We start from the raw sequence: 16832 nt of genomic DNA on the forward strand, positions 1-16832 counted from the left end.
ATTGCACGCGATGGGGCAAGGCGCTCCTACCCTCAGTGACCCTCAGAGTGACCTTGACTTATGTTGACCCCTGCTGACCCCGCTGACCGTAGATAACGCAAACTCAAGGAGGAGGAGGAGGAGAAGAAAAGAAGGAGAAAAGGAAGAAGAAAAAAAAGATAAACAGAAAGGAATGCTATAGAAAGATAAGCGACAAGAAGAAGAAGAAGATGAAGAAGAAGAAGAAGAAGAAAGATAAAACAATGAAACAAGTAGAACACAACCACCACCACCACCACCACTGCCTCCCTACAACAACAACTGCTGGTCATGTTGCTGACGCTCCCCGTTGTACAAATGACGTGACAATCAGCGGGTAATAGTAAGCAGACAAGGCCACAAGTAGGTGAGGCGTCAATAATATATAATAATCAGCGGGAGAGGTGTAAGCAGGTGAGTATCCGGGTGAAAGGTTCTTAGGCAGGTTTAGTGGCCAGCAGGTGTCAGCAGGCACGAGTTCAGGCCAGCAGGTGCGGCAGGTTAATGGTAGGACAGCAGGTTAATGGTAGGACAGAGCTAACATTCCTCTGCAGCAGTCCACGTTCCTGCTTCCTGTGTACCCTGCTGCCCCCCCCCACCCCCACCCATCCACCCCGTCACACACACACACACACACACACACACACACACACTGACTAACTGAATGACTGACAAATTAACCAACTAAATAACTAACTTAGCGAACTGTCATCTAAACACACACACACACACACACAGAACATATCACCCACATCCCCTAACTCCTTCTCATACCCTTCCCTCCAAATTAACATTTAGAAGAAGAGGAGGAGGAGGAGGAGGAGGAGGAGGCGAGGTGGTTCCGAGGTTGTCCCCGCATAGGTGTGAAGACAATGAAGGTGATACAGGTAATTAAGGAGACGAGGACCAGGTGAGGAAGACATTAGGTACGCCACGCGGGAGGAGGAAGAGGAGGAGAGGAGGAAGAGGAGGTGGAGGAGGAGGAGGAGGAGAAAGTAATAAGTGAAGAAGAAGAAGAAAAAGAAGAAAAAGAAGAAGAAGAAGAAGAAGAAGACAAACAAAGAAAGCAAGTAAGAAAGAATTAAAGAGAGGAATGAAGGAAGAAGAAGAAAAAGAAAAACAGAAAGAAAGAAATACAACCAGAACAACAGCAACAACAAAACCAAAAACAACAAAACAATAGCAACAACAATAACAAAAGGAAAGGAGAAATAAGAGAGAGAGGAAGCGCAAGAAGAAGAAAAAGAAGAAGAAGAAAAAGAAGAAGAAAAAGAAGAAAAAAAGAAGAAGAAAAAAAGAAGAAAAAGAAGAGGATGATGATGATGATGAAGGAGGAGAAAGAGAAGGAAAATGAAAAGGCAAAGGAGAGGAAGGTAAAAATGAAGGAGGAAAAGGAAGAAATGAAGAAAAGAAAATGGAGATCAGAAAGATGGATTGAGAGGAGGAGGAGGAGGAGGAGGAGGAGGTGATACAAACTGAGAAGAGTGAATGGAGGAAGATAAGGAAGATGAAGGGAAGGAATGAAAGGACAGACATGAGAAGGAAACGAAAAATAAAATGAAGGAGAAAACAGAGAAAGGAAGACCAAAAATGTAGGGAGGGAGAGAGGGAGGGAGAAGACAAGCATGGTAAAGGAGGCAGAAAAATAGGAGTAAGAGGAAACAAGATTAGGAGATCAAAGAAGTAATTATTCCGTCTAAAAAGAGGCAATTTTCCACCTATTTGCCCCCTCTCTCTCTCTCTCTCTCTCTCTCTCTCTCTCTCTCTCTCATCAATTAATAACACTGCATTAAATTTTCTCTATTCTACATTACTCTCTCTCTCTCTCTCTCTCTCTCTCTCTCTCTCTCTCTCTCTCTCTCTCTCTCTCTCAGCTAACTCCACTCCCCTCAGTTTTAGAGTTCAATATATTCTATGGTTTTGAAGTTTAGGTAGTTTAGGATAGCGTCTATAGTTTTGTATAGTTCAGGGTAGTGTAGAGTTTCGCAGTTAAGCGTAGCGTCTATAGTTTTGGATAGTTTGACAAGGCTTTCGCAGGCGTTTTGGGCATTTTCAGGGGTAGTTTAATGGCCCTGGTGGTTGTTTAACTCTTCTTCTGTACCATGAATGTGAAAAAAAAACTCATGAAAGCCCGATTAATTTCCATTTTCGCCTTTGAAAATAGTTGATGTGCGAGGTGGAAGCGTCTGAGAATACCGCCCCAGCTGGTTCTATGGCATTTAACAGTCATCTTCACAGTGGGGTATCAGGCAACTTCCAGCCCCCGCCCTGCCTCTGCCGCCTCCCTCCACTTCCGCTTCAATTCTTCTACTCTTACCACATTTCTACACAAATAAAACGTTTCCTTGCACTGTCAATTACCCCCGTGGCTCGAGCTCAACCTCCCCTGTTTCATGGGTCTCGATAAAATTGATAAAAAGGAAAAAAATGGAAGTATAGCTATAACGCTCTTCCCCTCAGCCCAGTGTCACGTGATCACACCTTGCTGTCAGGGGGGGACAACTATACGCAAATATATGAAGTTTTGGTTGCATTGATTGGATTTTATCTACTTTTGATACTTTGAAGCCATTTAGTGTTTTTAATGATTTGATAATTAACAGGCAGGGGCCGGGGCTCCCGCGGTCCCGTGGTAGAGTCTCGGCCTTGCGCTTCGGCAGGGTGCCTGGAGCGTATGGGTTCGAGACCTATCCTGTGCCATGGAGGTGGAAAGGTGGGCTCTTTCCGGCACCCTCAGCCTCGTTGTTGGGCCTCCTCCTTGAAAGAATTGGGTATCTCTCTACCAGCCGTCTGGGGGGTTGCGCGGCATGCTCTGCCTTCCTCCATTGGGTTATAACCACCCCCCCCCCCCAAAAAAAAAAAAAAAAAAAAAACAGGCATTCTCACAGGATGCGTGTCTGAGAGTAGCCAAGCCCCAACAACGTCAACACACTACACAATTTCTGGTACTTGCTTACGGTGAATATCGGTCGATGGCGAATACATTAAATTAACGCAAAATAACAACGAGAGAGGGGAGGTGAGTAGAGGCATTTTGATTCCATTTCTTGCCGTGATGCTCTCTCTCTCTCTCTCTCTCTCTCTCTCTCTCCAGTCTTCTTCCGATCTTCCGTTGGCGAACATAGTTTAGCCTCCTCCGGCAGCTCAAGGACAACACCAGATCACCTGCTCACTCAACACCTGCAGTTTGCTTGTTCTTGTTGCCGCGGTTCTTGAACTTTATTTTTGTACTGTGTTGAATTTAAATGCAACGTTCCAGTTATCAATCATTTTAATAATTAATGATACACCATGTTGTGTACGCAGCTTACAACTGTCAGTGCTATGTTAAGGCCAATTCACACCGGTGTCGTGTTTCTCCTCGCCCTCCTATTTCTGGCAGTCCGTTTTGTTTACAAATCAGCAGGAGGAACATGGTGTCCCCCCAGTGTTTAGAAGCACGGGATGGCATATTGGGCTACTGATTGATTGATAGTTTAGTGTTGCAAGTAAACAACAAAGGAGAAGGTTATTCTTTAATAGGAAAACATCAATGAATCCAGTACTGCGCTGTTTTGTAATAGGTGAAGTCAAGGACCAATAAATAGCCTTCATGCAGTGATTCATCAGTAATTTAGGGGAAATAGCATCTTGCATTTTCACAAAAACAGAATTGTCTTACGTGGGCGACCAGCTGCGTACACGGATCTGTGTTCATAGAAATCCGCCTTTTGGATTGTCAACAAAACGGACGGCCAGAAATAGGACGCGGAGAAACACTACACCGGGAGCGATGATACGCTGTCCACGGTAAGTTGGCGAGACACACCCGCGATGCTTGATATGCGAGTGTTCTCACCGGCCAGAAACGATGTCGGTGCAGTGCTCCACCCAACCGCTGTCCTTCCTCTTCACATCCCTGTAACCTTACGTTGACATATAAAAACAGGAATACTTTCATACTCCTTCAATCAGCTGCTCCATTGCTTCCAGGAATCCTGTGCTTGAAAACTGAAATTGTCTCCTTTAAATGGTACTTCACATGCTTGGATTAACGCGTGGTAGACTACTGGCAACTTCTCACTTTCTCAGTTGCCAAGCAGTGAGCAGTGCAGGGGCTCCCCTTTAAAGAGCTATACTGAGGAAGCATGAGGTGACCTATGTCAGGATCAGATCTTCTGTTGATCCTGAGCTGTCCTTGAAATATAAGGGAGGCGGCGATCAGACAATCTATGCGAGTGATGTTACAGGCGTCGCTCGCATAGCTTCGCATCTGGTGTGAACAGTTTCAATGAAAACAACAGAAACGATTGGAGGCTACATGGTGGCATAGAGCGCGTAGCATAGCATCGTTCCCGCTGTGAGCAGCCCTTTAACGAGTCTTCCTGTGCTCTGCTGTGATTCAATGAGAAGGCATGAGGAGACGGTAGCTAAATGGTCAATGTGCGGGCGCAACGTCCAGGAGGACGCAGGTTCGCGTCCCGCCCGCCGCAACAAACACGCTGCCAATTTTTCAGTCACCGCCGAGTGGCCAAAGACTACCCACATACCGTCCAAAAGACCAACTAGCAACCCGGACTCTAGATTCTCTCTAAAAGAGGATCAAAGATGAGCTCTGGGGGACAGCATGAGCCAAGCAAGATGGCGCCACTATAAACACTTGCCTGTGCCACAACGGGATGGGGCTGACCACTAAGCCCTACCAAGAATTAAAGCCTACCGGCGCCATAGCCGAAACGCACAGATAAAAAAAAATGTGCAGCGTCAAGAAGTTCCTGTGCATCACTGAGCTGCATTACTTTTCTGTGTTGTGATGTGTTAATAAGTTCCTTTATTAAAAAAAAAAAAAATTGTGTGTGTTCTATCCCATCAGTACATAGTATCCCTTTGTTAAACTTGCATTGTTGTTGGAAAAAATTCTCTCTGACCAGAAGTCATTTCACTGTTGAAACTCTGCAGGAATTAATCCAGGCAAACATTTGCATATGGTCAGCCTCTGCACCTTCACCCGCTACCCCTGCAGCCCAGTCCTCACCATCGACTAAAGATGCCTCATCACAGGGGTGTGGCAAAAGTATTGGCATGGGCTTCACATAATTCAATAGCTGATAACAAGTACGTTCAACCCAGCGATGGCAGTGAGAGCAAAGAAATACCATCACAACACATGCAGCGAGACGACCCTTATTACTCTCACTCCCTTAAATACAAGTAGCCTAGCAGTCATGTGTGTACTGGCTGTGCAGTGAAGTGCTAAAACCATTACTAAGGTGACACAACATCATTCAGCAACACTAGTGATGGCCACAAGTGGCTAACACTACTCACACCACCAGCATCTCTGATCAGCACGTTATGCAGCTATGCCAGGCAATCTATAAAGTGTTTGAAAAATGTTCCACTTAACTGAACCACTTTTTACTTCTTTTCCCATTATTTTATCTTTATTCATAATATTTTGACTGAATGAAAAAATATTTGAAAATTGGCCACTTCAAGATAGCTGGCACTCTGCAGGTTAAATATAAATAAGTCTGCTTTAGGAAAAAATAATAAATAAATAAAGTAATGGAAAGTATTTTATCATCATCCATGAAAATCTGACTCCCATCTTGATGCCAGAACACCTGTAGCAACTAATATCACATCTGCACCTCAAAAACAATAGAAAGAAATTAATTACAGATCTCCCTCGATTTATGATTGGATTACATTCCTGAAGGCGGATCATATATCAAAATATCATAAATCAAGTCCAATGGGTTCAATGGAAATGTCTTTTCAGGTCTGCTTCACCCTTAAAGCGCAGGTGTCAACAACAGTTGACAGCTGGTGCCTGGGCTCAAACCGCGGCTGTTGACAATAGTCGACAAGGCATTTTTTGACTTAGCACGCCGTCAAATTTATCCTGTTAATGCTGAAGTAGGGTAAGCATGTCCTTTTCTTTCAAACAATACCCAACCATGCTCTCTTGACTAATTACTGGTCAGTGTATGACTTGTGTAAGCTTTGAAAAGATGTCCGCTAGACATCCCACCTCTTCTCACCTTCCAGTGAATTTCATCCACAAGATGGGGCCCTTTGACCTCAAAACCCATGAAGGGCATCAAGAAGGCCTAGAAGTTAAGTTTTTTGGGGGTGTGGTTTACATAAACGTATAAAAGTTATGCTTCTTATTACTAAACAGTTACTGAGACGTTTGGTGCTGATACCAGTGCTCTTTAGCAGTATCATTAGTGATCCGTCACCCACAGTGTTGTGCGCACTACCTGCTAAAAGTAGTGGCACTACGGCTACCACTACTTCAGTCAAATTGTGTACTGAGTAAGTCTTTTTACACTTCCTGTACGTGAGGCTAGAAGATTCACTCACCTCCCTCTGCTGTGCTAGTTGACTCACCCAGTTTTTACCAGTTTCCAAGGCTTCGTGAGCCGTGATCAGGAATATCCATGACAGCCAGCCACACCTCCAGTTGCAAATTCACTACTTAGCGAGCGTTTGGCGACTGACAAAAGTGACGGGCTGTGGCTCAGCCCACTGAACTGTACACGTTTCATTCGTGTTTTCATCACGTACGTAGTTGGTCCACCCCGAGTAGCGAGTAGTAACTAGCCCTGCCTAAAAATGTAGTGCCACTACCGTTTTTGCCGCTCTTTCTAAAAAAGTGGCACTACTGCTACAGCTACTAAAAAAGTAGCTTCGTTACGTAGTGGCGCTACTAGTAGTGCCACTACGCCCAACACTGGTTACCTACCCATACTTATCATTGGAAAATGGCAGCGGTGAAGCCCACTTAACATCTCACAGTTCCCTCTGTCGGATACACTCACATTTGCGGGACACTTGGAGGCCATCCTTAGCTATACACAATGATCACACATGTAATTTTTAGATGGCAAAATAAACCAAAGGCAAACACTAACACTAGCAGGGCAGGTTCAATGGCAGTGCTGCAGGGTGAGGAGCGCTGATTGCTTGAATCACGAAAAAAAATGCCTGTAAACTTGCGGTGCACGTAAAAAAATGGGTAGTAATATAGGTCGATCGTATACACAAAATATCATAAACTGATTCATCAGAAACCGAGGGAGACCTGTATATGCTGACTTTGCATCTTTGAAAGTCCACATAACCCTGCCTTAGGAAATAATGATAAAGAAAGAAAGGAAGAAAATAATAAATAACATCTCCCTTTTAGATTGATAAGATTTGTAAAGAAACATTACTATCTCTACAACTACTACTACTATTTCTACCACTACAACTGTTACTACCACTACCACAACTACTGCTAGCTACATCACTGCTACTATTTCTACCCCTACTACTGTTACCAGAGGGCATCTTTACTCCTGACAGTCAAGGTCACTCGTAATAGGTGCAGGCAAAGTTGGTGAAGTGTGAGTCGTTGGCTTTGAGATCTCTGGCAGCACTGTTGATGTACTTGGTGAACTTGAGAGTCTGGGTGTCACGGTACACCAGGCAAAGGCAGTTGGACTGTGGCCCGACGGTCAGCAACTGTGTGGATGAAGAAATGGATATATAAATGGCTGCAAAAATTATGATGAGGGGAAGAAAAATTGACACATGTTTAGGGTTTTTTTTTTTTTTTTTTTTTTTTTTCAATGGCTCATTTAGGACTTTCTAGGTGGCTGTTCATTCATTCAATGGAGGTTTTACTGAATTGAGAGAGAGGCTTTCAATGTGATGAAATCTAGGAAGAGAGTGATGCAGTTACTCTGAGAACCTAATGCTGTCACATGAAGAGTACAACAACAACCTGACAACGTTAGTTCTCAGAGTAGGTCTGTCAACCTCTTTGTGTATTTAAGAGTTGTGAAACCCACCTTCTTTTCCACAATTTATTAAGTCTTCCACTGAGAAAACAAACAACTGCTTAGTTACACCGTAAAAGAGAATACCACCAGGAGTTTAACCAGTCTTTGTTTACAATCTTAAACGGAACCCATTCCAGCACTGCAGTGCTGTGTTGCACTGCTTGTTTGATATAAAAATTTGTGTTGTGTCAATTGATTACAAAGGTAAGTGATGGCATTTTATTTCCCTAATGTTAACATTTCACCAGAAAATTTTGGACTTTAGAAATTTTCATACAAGCTGTCCCCACTGCTGATTCACATAATCAAGGGTCTTCTGCATGCATGAGATCTGTGCACCCACCTCCTCATCCTCATCCTTGGCTATGTAGGTGACATGTCCGCCCAGCTCCTGCGTCCACTGCTGGGAGACGTTGGCATACAGGAAGGTGTCGAGGGCAGCACGGCTGTCCACACAGTCATCCCGGATCAGGGTATAGCAGCCAGGACCCCAGCGCTGGGCCTCCACGTGGCACTGAGGGTTCGGCTCTGGAATACGAGTATACATATTTTTTTCAGGGTGATATGAAGGGAAACAATCCTGCGCTGAAAAATGTTGTTAGAAAAGGCAATAATAATATGAAAAAGAATATCACTGACAACAATAGTAAAAAGAAGCAACACACCTGCACTACACTCTTCCTCGTCATCTGAGTCCTGAGGCGCCAGACGATGCAGCTTGAGGCCGGTCAGCTGTGAGAGGACAAGGAACAGCGCTTCACATCCTAGGAACTGCCGGCACTCCTTGACGTCCTGCGGCATGCTGTCTGGGCTCAGGATCTGTTGTTGAGAAGACCGGGATGATATCAGTCAAGGAGGATGGCTGTCTAGTGTACACAGAGAGGAGAGGATAACATATGAAGAGGTTAACGCAGTACCAGCGACGGGCCAAATTTGTGGCTTTACTGTGTACCAGTGACGGGCCACATTTGTGCCATGATATAAACCCCCCAAAATAGATGATACATAATCTGATCACAAATGCTTTGATATATGTGAGGGGTGATTTTTTTCTCATTTTTCTCGCTTGGAGAGACCATTAACCTTTTCATTGCTAAACGCTCACAGCGAGCATTAGGTGTATTTGCTTGTGGTGCTAAACGCTCCCTGCGAGCTCCACCCGAACTCAAATCTCCCACACGCACCGACGTAAGTGTTAACATTCACCACTCCCTGAATGTGCATGTACGTTCGCAAGAGAGGCATACATAACCGACTCCTATAGATCTGGACCTCCTCTTTCCAATGGTGTTTTTGGTTTTTAGCTGTGATGAATAGTTTTTGAGATACAGAGGTTAAAAGAGACCCCCCATTGGGCTGCCCGACTGCGCCTGAGGGGATAGTCGCATCCACACTGCACGCAAGGAAAGGGTTAAGAAACATGATCCCCGCTGCTACCGGGTTAAAGTGAAATAGGGAAAAAGTCTCCTAAAAGTTAAAGAAAAATTAAATGGAACGGATACATCCCGGGAGGAGATGAGGAGCACAAGGAGAGTGCCACGTTTAGTCCATACCCACCCTGGTCTGCCAAATCCTCCCTCACCATCCACATTTCTTTTTGTTTTTCCATTTTGGTCTGCACCCCCCATCCCTTACCATCCCAAACTCTCTTTATTTCATCATAGTATTAGCCCTAGGAATTATAATCTGTAAATTTTCAACATAATGGTTGCTAAGTAAACCTTTTATTATTATTATTATTATTATTATTATGGGCATGTAAGTAAAGGGGATGGGAAGCGAGGAAGATTAAAGATGAGGTGGATGGATTTACAGGAAACCTACAAGAGCAGAGACTTTATGCAGGAAGAAGAGAATGGATATGGAAAAAGACTTACTATCAGACACAGTGAGCTCAGTCTTTCTAATTGGTGCTATAAGTTGCTGCCTGTCATGTGTGTGAAATACCCTCAATCTCACCTATCTATAACACAAACATCATATTCGTATGCTTAGTAAAGTCATAAGTGTTTCCTCAGTTATGAGACTATCAAAGCGAGCTCTTCCTTCATTTCTTGCTGTAAGTTGCTGCCTGTCATGGGTTTGAAAAGAGGAAAATTATCATAAAGTGAATAAGAGCTTCAAGGTTAAAGGAAAGCATCAGCTGAGGACAGACTACCTAGCTTGACTCTCTCCTCACCTCGTATCGCTGTCTGTCCGCTGGCCCAGTGAGCTGCCAGGCAAGACCCTCGCTGTTCAGGGCCTCGGACAGCCTCTTGTATGCTTCGTCAGTCAAAAAGTTCTCCAGGTTAATCTCAGACTCCGAGCAAAATGTTTGTCTGATCTCCTTCTGAATGTTCGCATCTAGGAACATTGGGTTGATCCATGCGTAGAAGTCTGTCTCCTGGAGGCGAGGGGTGGAGGGAGGATGAGTGAGAGAAGAAAGACAATTGAGGACAGGAGAAATAGGATGATATAGGAAAAGGGAGAGAACTTAACTAAAGTTTTCAATATTTCCATAAAAGCTTATGTATATTATCCTCATAACTCAAATCTAACTTAACTCTTTGATATTTCTATTAAAACTCATCGACCTTGCCTGCAAGTGTACAGGGTGTGCCAGGGGGCTGGGAGGGGGCGGGTCCCTCTTGGGCCTGGGTACTGGCGGGCCGTGGAACCAGCCGTTAATGGAGAGTCTAGTCTTATCGCAGGAGAGGACCTCAGACACCTGCATGAAAGTGGAGATACCAGGCATTCATTACTGAGGGAAGTGTCTAATAGACTGTGTGACTGGTGAGGCACTGGGGAGAGCTGTTGGCATGGAAATGCCAGGTCGCCGCCCACCTACATCACTGAGTGCTGGAGGCTGAAGCAATGAACAGAAATAGTTGGCAGTGTATCATCAATTGTCTAATCTCATAAGAGATTCTGGGAAAACCTGACATTGAACAGAAAATGATGATCTAATGGAGTGCATAATGCTGACTACTATACTACAGTTCCCTCCAGCGACTCTGACAAAAGGATTTTTTTTTTCTTTCTTTTTTTTTTTTTTTACAGTAGAGGAAACAGTTCAAGGGCAAAAAAAAAAAAGGAAACAATAATGAAAAAAAAAAAGCCTGCATAGTCTTGCTTGGTTTCTTTGGCTCTGGGCCCGAGTATAGTGACACCATCAAGTGGCCACCTGCAGCATCAATTTCAGTCACAGCACAACACTTTCAAGAAACATGACAGCACATTTTTGGCATGACATTTTCCCTTACCTGGTGGAAGGATACGGGCGAGACCTCAAAGAAGGCGAAGGCATTGTTCTCAGGGGTGATCGATCGTACAATGTGTGAAGGATGGCCGTCGCCTGAAGAGGAGGTGGCATGAGGCTTTGGAAGGCAACACAAGCACATTAAACTGTTTACACATACAGGAGGAGAAAAGGGTCATGAGGAGAAAACAAAGAAAACAGAATAGCAGAAAAAAAAGGAAATTAAGAAGCTATGTAAAGAGAAACACAGAATAGAGGGAGATAGTTGACAAGCAAGGGACTGAATGTGCTGAGTGTCAGAATTGGGAAAACTGGGTACTCTTCTGCTGTGGCCACCCCCTTATGATAAGCCCCCCTGAAGGGACAGGGTGTCAAAGATAGATATAAATAGATGGCTATGATATGCTCAGGGCCTTTTTTTTGAATATCTAATCCTTGAAGACTGATATGGTGTGGCCATGTTTGTTGGAGAAATGATGGATATATCAGGAGAAGGATGCTGGAGATGGAACTGCCAGGCAAGAGGATAACCAGCGAGGAGGTTCATGGATGTGTTGAAGGGGACATGAAGGTGGTGGATGTGGTATAGGATGTAGAGCAGTGTTCTTCAACCTTTTCTAAGATCATGCACCCTTCCGGGAGCTCTTGAAAAATTCATGTACCCTAGCGCCGTCGACAAAAAAAAAAAAAAAAAAAAAAAATCACATTGTTTTTTATTTTTAAGACCGAAAATATATAAATAAAAGTATTAGGTCTCTATTTTAAATATAAAAAATAGCTACTTGGTCCTAAACAATTATATAGGTGGTAACTGTATAATAAAACAATATAATTATATGTGTATACCTTTTGTATTTCTATTTTTAAATGTACAAATAATGTGATTTTTCAAATGGTTTGAAAAAAAAATACAAATGGAATATCACATTGTATACAGTCTACTACCAGCGCCAGTGACACGTCTAATACCAGTACACCGCCGCAGGACCGCAAGCTGCAATGTTGCCAACCCGTGAGGCGCGAATTGTGTCACAAAACCCGTCGTGAAAAGTACCTATACCAAATTCCTCATACTTTTCCCCACACTTTGGGGCAGTATCTGCCTATCTGGGGGGGAATGGCTCTTTATACTGTGTATAGTAACTATAGTTAATACTGAGTGTAATATACTAATATAATACACATATTTTTAATACTATAATCTCAATTTAAATTAATATGGTGTGGCCATGTTTGTTGGAGAAATGATGGATATATCAGGAGAAGGATGCTGGAGATGGAACTGCCAGGCAAGAGGAAGGCCAGCGAGGAGCTTCATGGATGTGCTGAAGGGGACATGAAGGTGGTGGATGTGGTATAGGATGTAGAGGACAGGAAGAGGTGGAAGTGGATGATCTGATGTGGTGACCCCCGACAGGAACAGTCACTGCCAAGTGACCCAAGACTACCCACATGCTGTCCTGAAGACCACCCATCAACCCAGACTCTAGAGGAAACCGTCCAAGTGAATCAAGAACGAGTTCCAGGGGGCAGCATGAGCCAAGAAAAGATGGTACCACTATAAAACACTTGCCTGCGCCATGACGGGCTGGGGCTGACTACCATCCAGGCCCCTCAAGAAAGCCTACCGGCGCTGAAGGCTGACACGTAAAAAAATATAAAAAATAAAAAAGAATAAAGAAAAATAAAAAAAAGGCCTTACCATCTGTGGCAAAGAGGTCCAGTGATCCTCCGTCCTCCGGCCCCCAAGGAGGCAGCAGGTACAGGATGTAGGCGATGCGGCGGCCCTCAAGCTCATCATCATGGCACAACAACACGTCTGTCAGGGGGGGTGAAAGATATTCCTAAGTAATTTTCTTCTTAAACTTTTTCCTAATTGACTGGACTACTGCACTGACTAACAGGTTGGGATTTACTTACTTTAACTGTCTGACTATCTCATCATTGTGTCCACTTGGTGAGACAGCGATGCATGTTTGATTGATTAATTGCTGCCTTCATCAAATGGAGATCATGAAACCTGTCCCCAGTTTTGCAGGCAGCATCGCCACTTCTTAGCCTCTAAGACTTCTAAACATCTCACATCACACTGGGAAAAATAAATATCCCAATGTTTTGACTCCCGTCCCTCAGTCCATCATCACCATTATCATCAGCAGCGGCCACTCCCTCCACCCATCACCCAATAATAAATCCATTAACAAACACGAAAGCCAAGCAAACACTATTTGTAGCCTCCTAAAATATATCAGACCTAACCTAATTCTACACAGTCAAGAGACATCTAGGTTTCAGAAGGTACTTTATCATCACACTGGGAAAAATAAATATCCCTTAAGTACATACTCCAAATGGCACCCCAAATACTTCACCATACCGGTGTGGCTGTATCTTGAGGAGCTCATGTCTATCTCGTCGTTGAGAGGAAGTCCTGTGACGTCACTGAGCCACTGTCTCACGAATGTGCGCAGGAAGTACCTCAGGGCAGAGATGAAGGGAGTAGTGACGCCCTTGAGGTCTCCCGTCTGTCTAAACTGTAGAAGAGGAAATATTGACATTTTTTCCTTAAGTTATTATAAGTGTGTCCAGCCCATCATTATCATATTAACAATAACACACCTTATAGAGATCATTGTTCTTGGTGTAGAGTTCAACTGTATCCAGCTCTTTCTTCACCCCATCAAGGCACGTCTCATCCTTCAGCAGGTTGTGGATGTAGCCGCAGGTGAAGGGCGACTTAATCACCTCAATGTTGCCGTCTGGTGGAAAAAGGCATGCAAACTGAAATCCTGTGTTATGACTACTTAGGCACCTCTTATGTAGTTCATTTTTCCATTGTATGTATTCATAAATGACATAATAGCTACTAGACTCATTATCATCAACATACTGTTAATCAAAACTCCTTCACTGCCATTCTTCCAGCAATCTGCAATCATCCTCTTGTTCTTTGCATTGGCCAATGATGGGTTGACCTTATCTAAGACCATTTTCTTAAAGTTTCCCTTTACTTTCTTTTTCTTTGCGGTCTCTGGTTCTGTTTCCTTCTTGTCTGGTGTGTCTTCAGTGGTTTCTTTCTTCATTTTCTTTGGCTGAACATTTTCTTCCTTCACCTCTTTATTTTTGTCTTCTTTAAGCACAACATCTGCAGAGTCACTAACAGGATTTTGCTTTTTCTTCCTCCTCCTCTTCCTTTTCTTTTTGGTTGCTACATCCTCAGTTTTCATATCAGTGTTTTCCTTGCCATTGTTCACAGAGGCTAAGGAGTCATCAGCACCATTCAGCTTCCTCTCCTTAGCATTATCTTCACCCTGTGTCTCCTGTTCCTCTCTAACATTGCTGGCATTGTTCTGACTCTTGGTCTTCTCCATATAAAGCTTTTTGATTATTCTCTTCCTCAGCCTCCTCCTCTGTGCTCTGCTTGGACGAAGTTCCTTAGTTGAAAATGTCTCAGTACCTGGCACCTCTTCCTCTTTTTCTTTCTCTTTCATTGTGCTCTCAGTCTTCATCTTCTTTGCTAGGTGACCATCTTCAACTGTGTCTTGCAGTGAGCCACCAGCTTGATCTGACTTCTTTTTCTTGTGCTTTCTCTTCCTCTTCTTCTTAGGATCTTTTTGTGATGAAAAGTAGAAAAGTATTATTAACACTTAGTCCCTTGCATCATTACTCCTTAACTCCAGTCTACATTACAATTTACATTTAAAAACTATCTAGCTATCTGTCTATCTCCAATGCTCATGACAATTCCCTCAACAGGATCTGGGTATATAATGTGCAGGGCACCTTTCAGGTGCATAACACGCATATTTGTGTTGGCTGTTGGGGGGACGGGGGAGCCGAGTATGCAGGGAAGGGAATTGAATAAAGTGTTGGTGTTGTGGTGACAAGTGAGTGTGTATTTGTTTTCTGAATGAGTCTATTGTACCGCAGTTTAAAATCTGTTGAGGGAGGCTGTTCCAGTCACGTATGGTGCGTGGAAAGTATGAGTGCTTGTATGCGTAAGTGTTAGTGTGATATGTTTGGTATTTATGGATGTGTGTGTGTTACGAGTACGTTGACTGTTTGCGTTGTGAAAGTATGTATGTGGGTCAATGTCAATGTGAGTGTTTGTGATCTTGTACATAAGTGTAAGTCTGCGTGCTTGTCTGCATATGTGAAGAGGTTCCATGTTTACCTGTTGTTTGATCCGTGTTGTGATTCCAGGCATTCGAGTGTAATTGTTTGTAATGAACCTAGCAACCTTGGTGTTGATTTGTTCTAACCTAACAATGTTTCTGTGTTTAAGGATGGCCATGGCAGCAGCATCTCAAACTTTCCCTGTTCCCAAACTCCCTTACAGTACACTCAGTCCCTTGCCTAGAAGCTGTCTCTAATACTCAAACACTTTATTCATCAATTTAACAGGTTTTCTCCCCGCCTGACACCCCCTCCCTCAATCCTGCTCTCATACACTCTATTCACACAGCTTTAAATTCTCTCTCAGTCGGTCATATTGACACCACAGCCATGGTCCAAATACACACCCATCTCACACCCGCATCAACACCAATGCTCGCCCTCGGCTCCCTGTTCATGCATACTAAAGCAATTGCACCCTTGTAAAGCAACTTGACTTTAAGGTGGCGGAGCTATAGTACACATTTACCAGCTGTGATGACGAAGAAGTAACTTTAACCTTTAATGTTTCAAACTAGTCAGACATGCCGGAAAAGGAATAAACACTGGTATAAAATTTCTTGTTGGTTGTAGGCCTTAGGGCACTCCATCACTGACTATAGACCAGGCTGCCTGTCATACTATTCAACTTTAAATAACACACGTTTCTTTAGACGTCCGCGCTAATATTAATCATTCCAGTATGGCGGTCGACCGTATATGCCAGTCAAGGGCGCGGCAAATACTCTAACACTTCTTTTCACGTGACGTCACACTGAACGCGGAACGGCCGGTGTGGGCGTACCTCCCCTTCTCTTTACCTTGACCTAGACCATACTCAGCTATAGCGTATGGCCACGTCTTTACCTTTACCTCCATTATGAGTGTCGGCGTTGACATGAGACGCCGCGGCTCCTGATGGCATATTTTCGTTCTCGTCATTCTCCACATGGTCGCCGCTACTCGCCTTCCTTCTGCCGCCACCCAATAACATTTTCCCCTCACAGGCCACTGGAGTGTTCCCTAAATCATCAAGTCGGCACAGCGCCCTTCAGTCTGCCGGGGTCCACGTGGGTGGGTCCTCGCGGCGGTGCTCTGGATGTAAACAAACAAATGTTTTTGATCTTGATCTTGATGTCACAGCAGACTTAAGATTTCTCCCATTTCAGGCCTTTAAACGGCAGCTCCGGTGAAAAGAAAACAAATATGCAGAACAGACAGTATCCTACGTAAATGGGACAAAATACTATTCCCTACATCTTTCACGCCACATTTCTTCCAAGCAGACCAAGGGGAAGGCAGCCCGTGGACCTAAAACAAGACCACAAGACACTGGCAGCAACATGACCCCCATATACCTGTCTGCCCGACCTTTGACCTCTCTATCTTACCCTCTTTTCCCTCTCACGTCTCTTCTCCCTATCCCTTTTACTCTCCCTTGCAACCTTACCCACCCTCACCCCTCAACAGGGATGGCATGTTCCTCCCTTCTCCCTTGTTGTTTACCTGCAACAATAAACTATCAATCAATCAATCACACACCTCTCTCTCTCTCTCTCTCTCTCTCTCTCTCTCACACACACACTACTACTACTACTACTACT

General features: G+C 43.9%; 1 protein-coding gene across 2 annotated transcripts; it reads right to left on the reverse strand.

The window, feature by feature from the left end:
• Positions 1-5560: 5560 nt before the first annotated feature.
• On the reverse strand, positions 5561-16583 carry LOC126985376 (prolyl 3-hydroxylase OGFOD1-like). 2 transcript variants are annotated; one of them, XM_050840159.1, is made up of 11 exons: positions 16102-16583; positions 13964-14683; positions 13693-13832; positions 13451-13607; positions 12776-12892; positions 11078-11169; positions 10414-10542; positions 10015-10218; positions 8501-8654; positions 8179-8363; positions 5561-7515 (listed from the first exon to the last, which is right to left on the reverse strand). In XM_050840159.1, the coding sequence occupies exons 1-11, from the start codon at positions 16220-16222 to the stop codon at positions 7363-7365; spliced, it is 2172 nt and encodes a 723-aa protein (XP_050696116.1). In that variant the 5' UTR covers positions 16223-16583; the 3' UTR covers positions 5561-7362. The 2 variants fall into 2 exon arrangements, with proteins under 2 accessions (XP_050696116.1, XP_050696115.1); XM_050840158.1 differs by having other exon boundaries at positions 16096-16583.
• Positions 16584-16832: the final 249 nt, after the last annotated feature.

The sequence above is a fragment of the Eriocheir sinensis genome, chromosome 59 (assembly GCF_024679095.1).
Source record: "Eriocheir sinensis breed Jianghai 21 chromosome 59, ASM2467909v1, whole genome shotgun sequence".
In the NCBI taxonomy this organism is placed as follows: Eukaryota; Metazoa; Arthropoda; class Malacostraca; order Decapoda; family Varunidae; genus Eriocheir; species Eriocheir sinensis.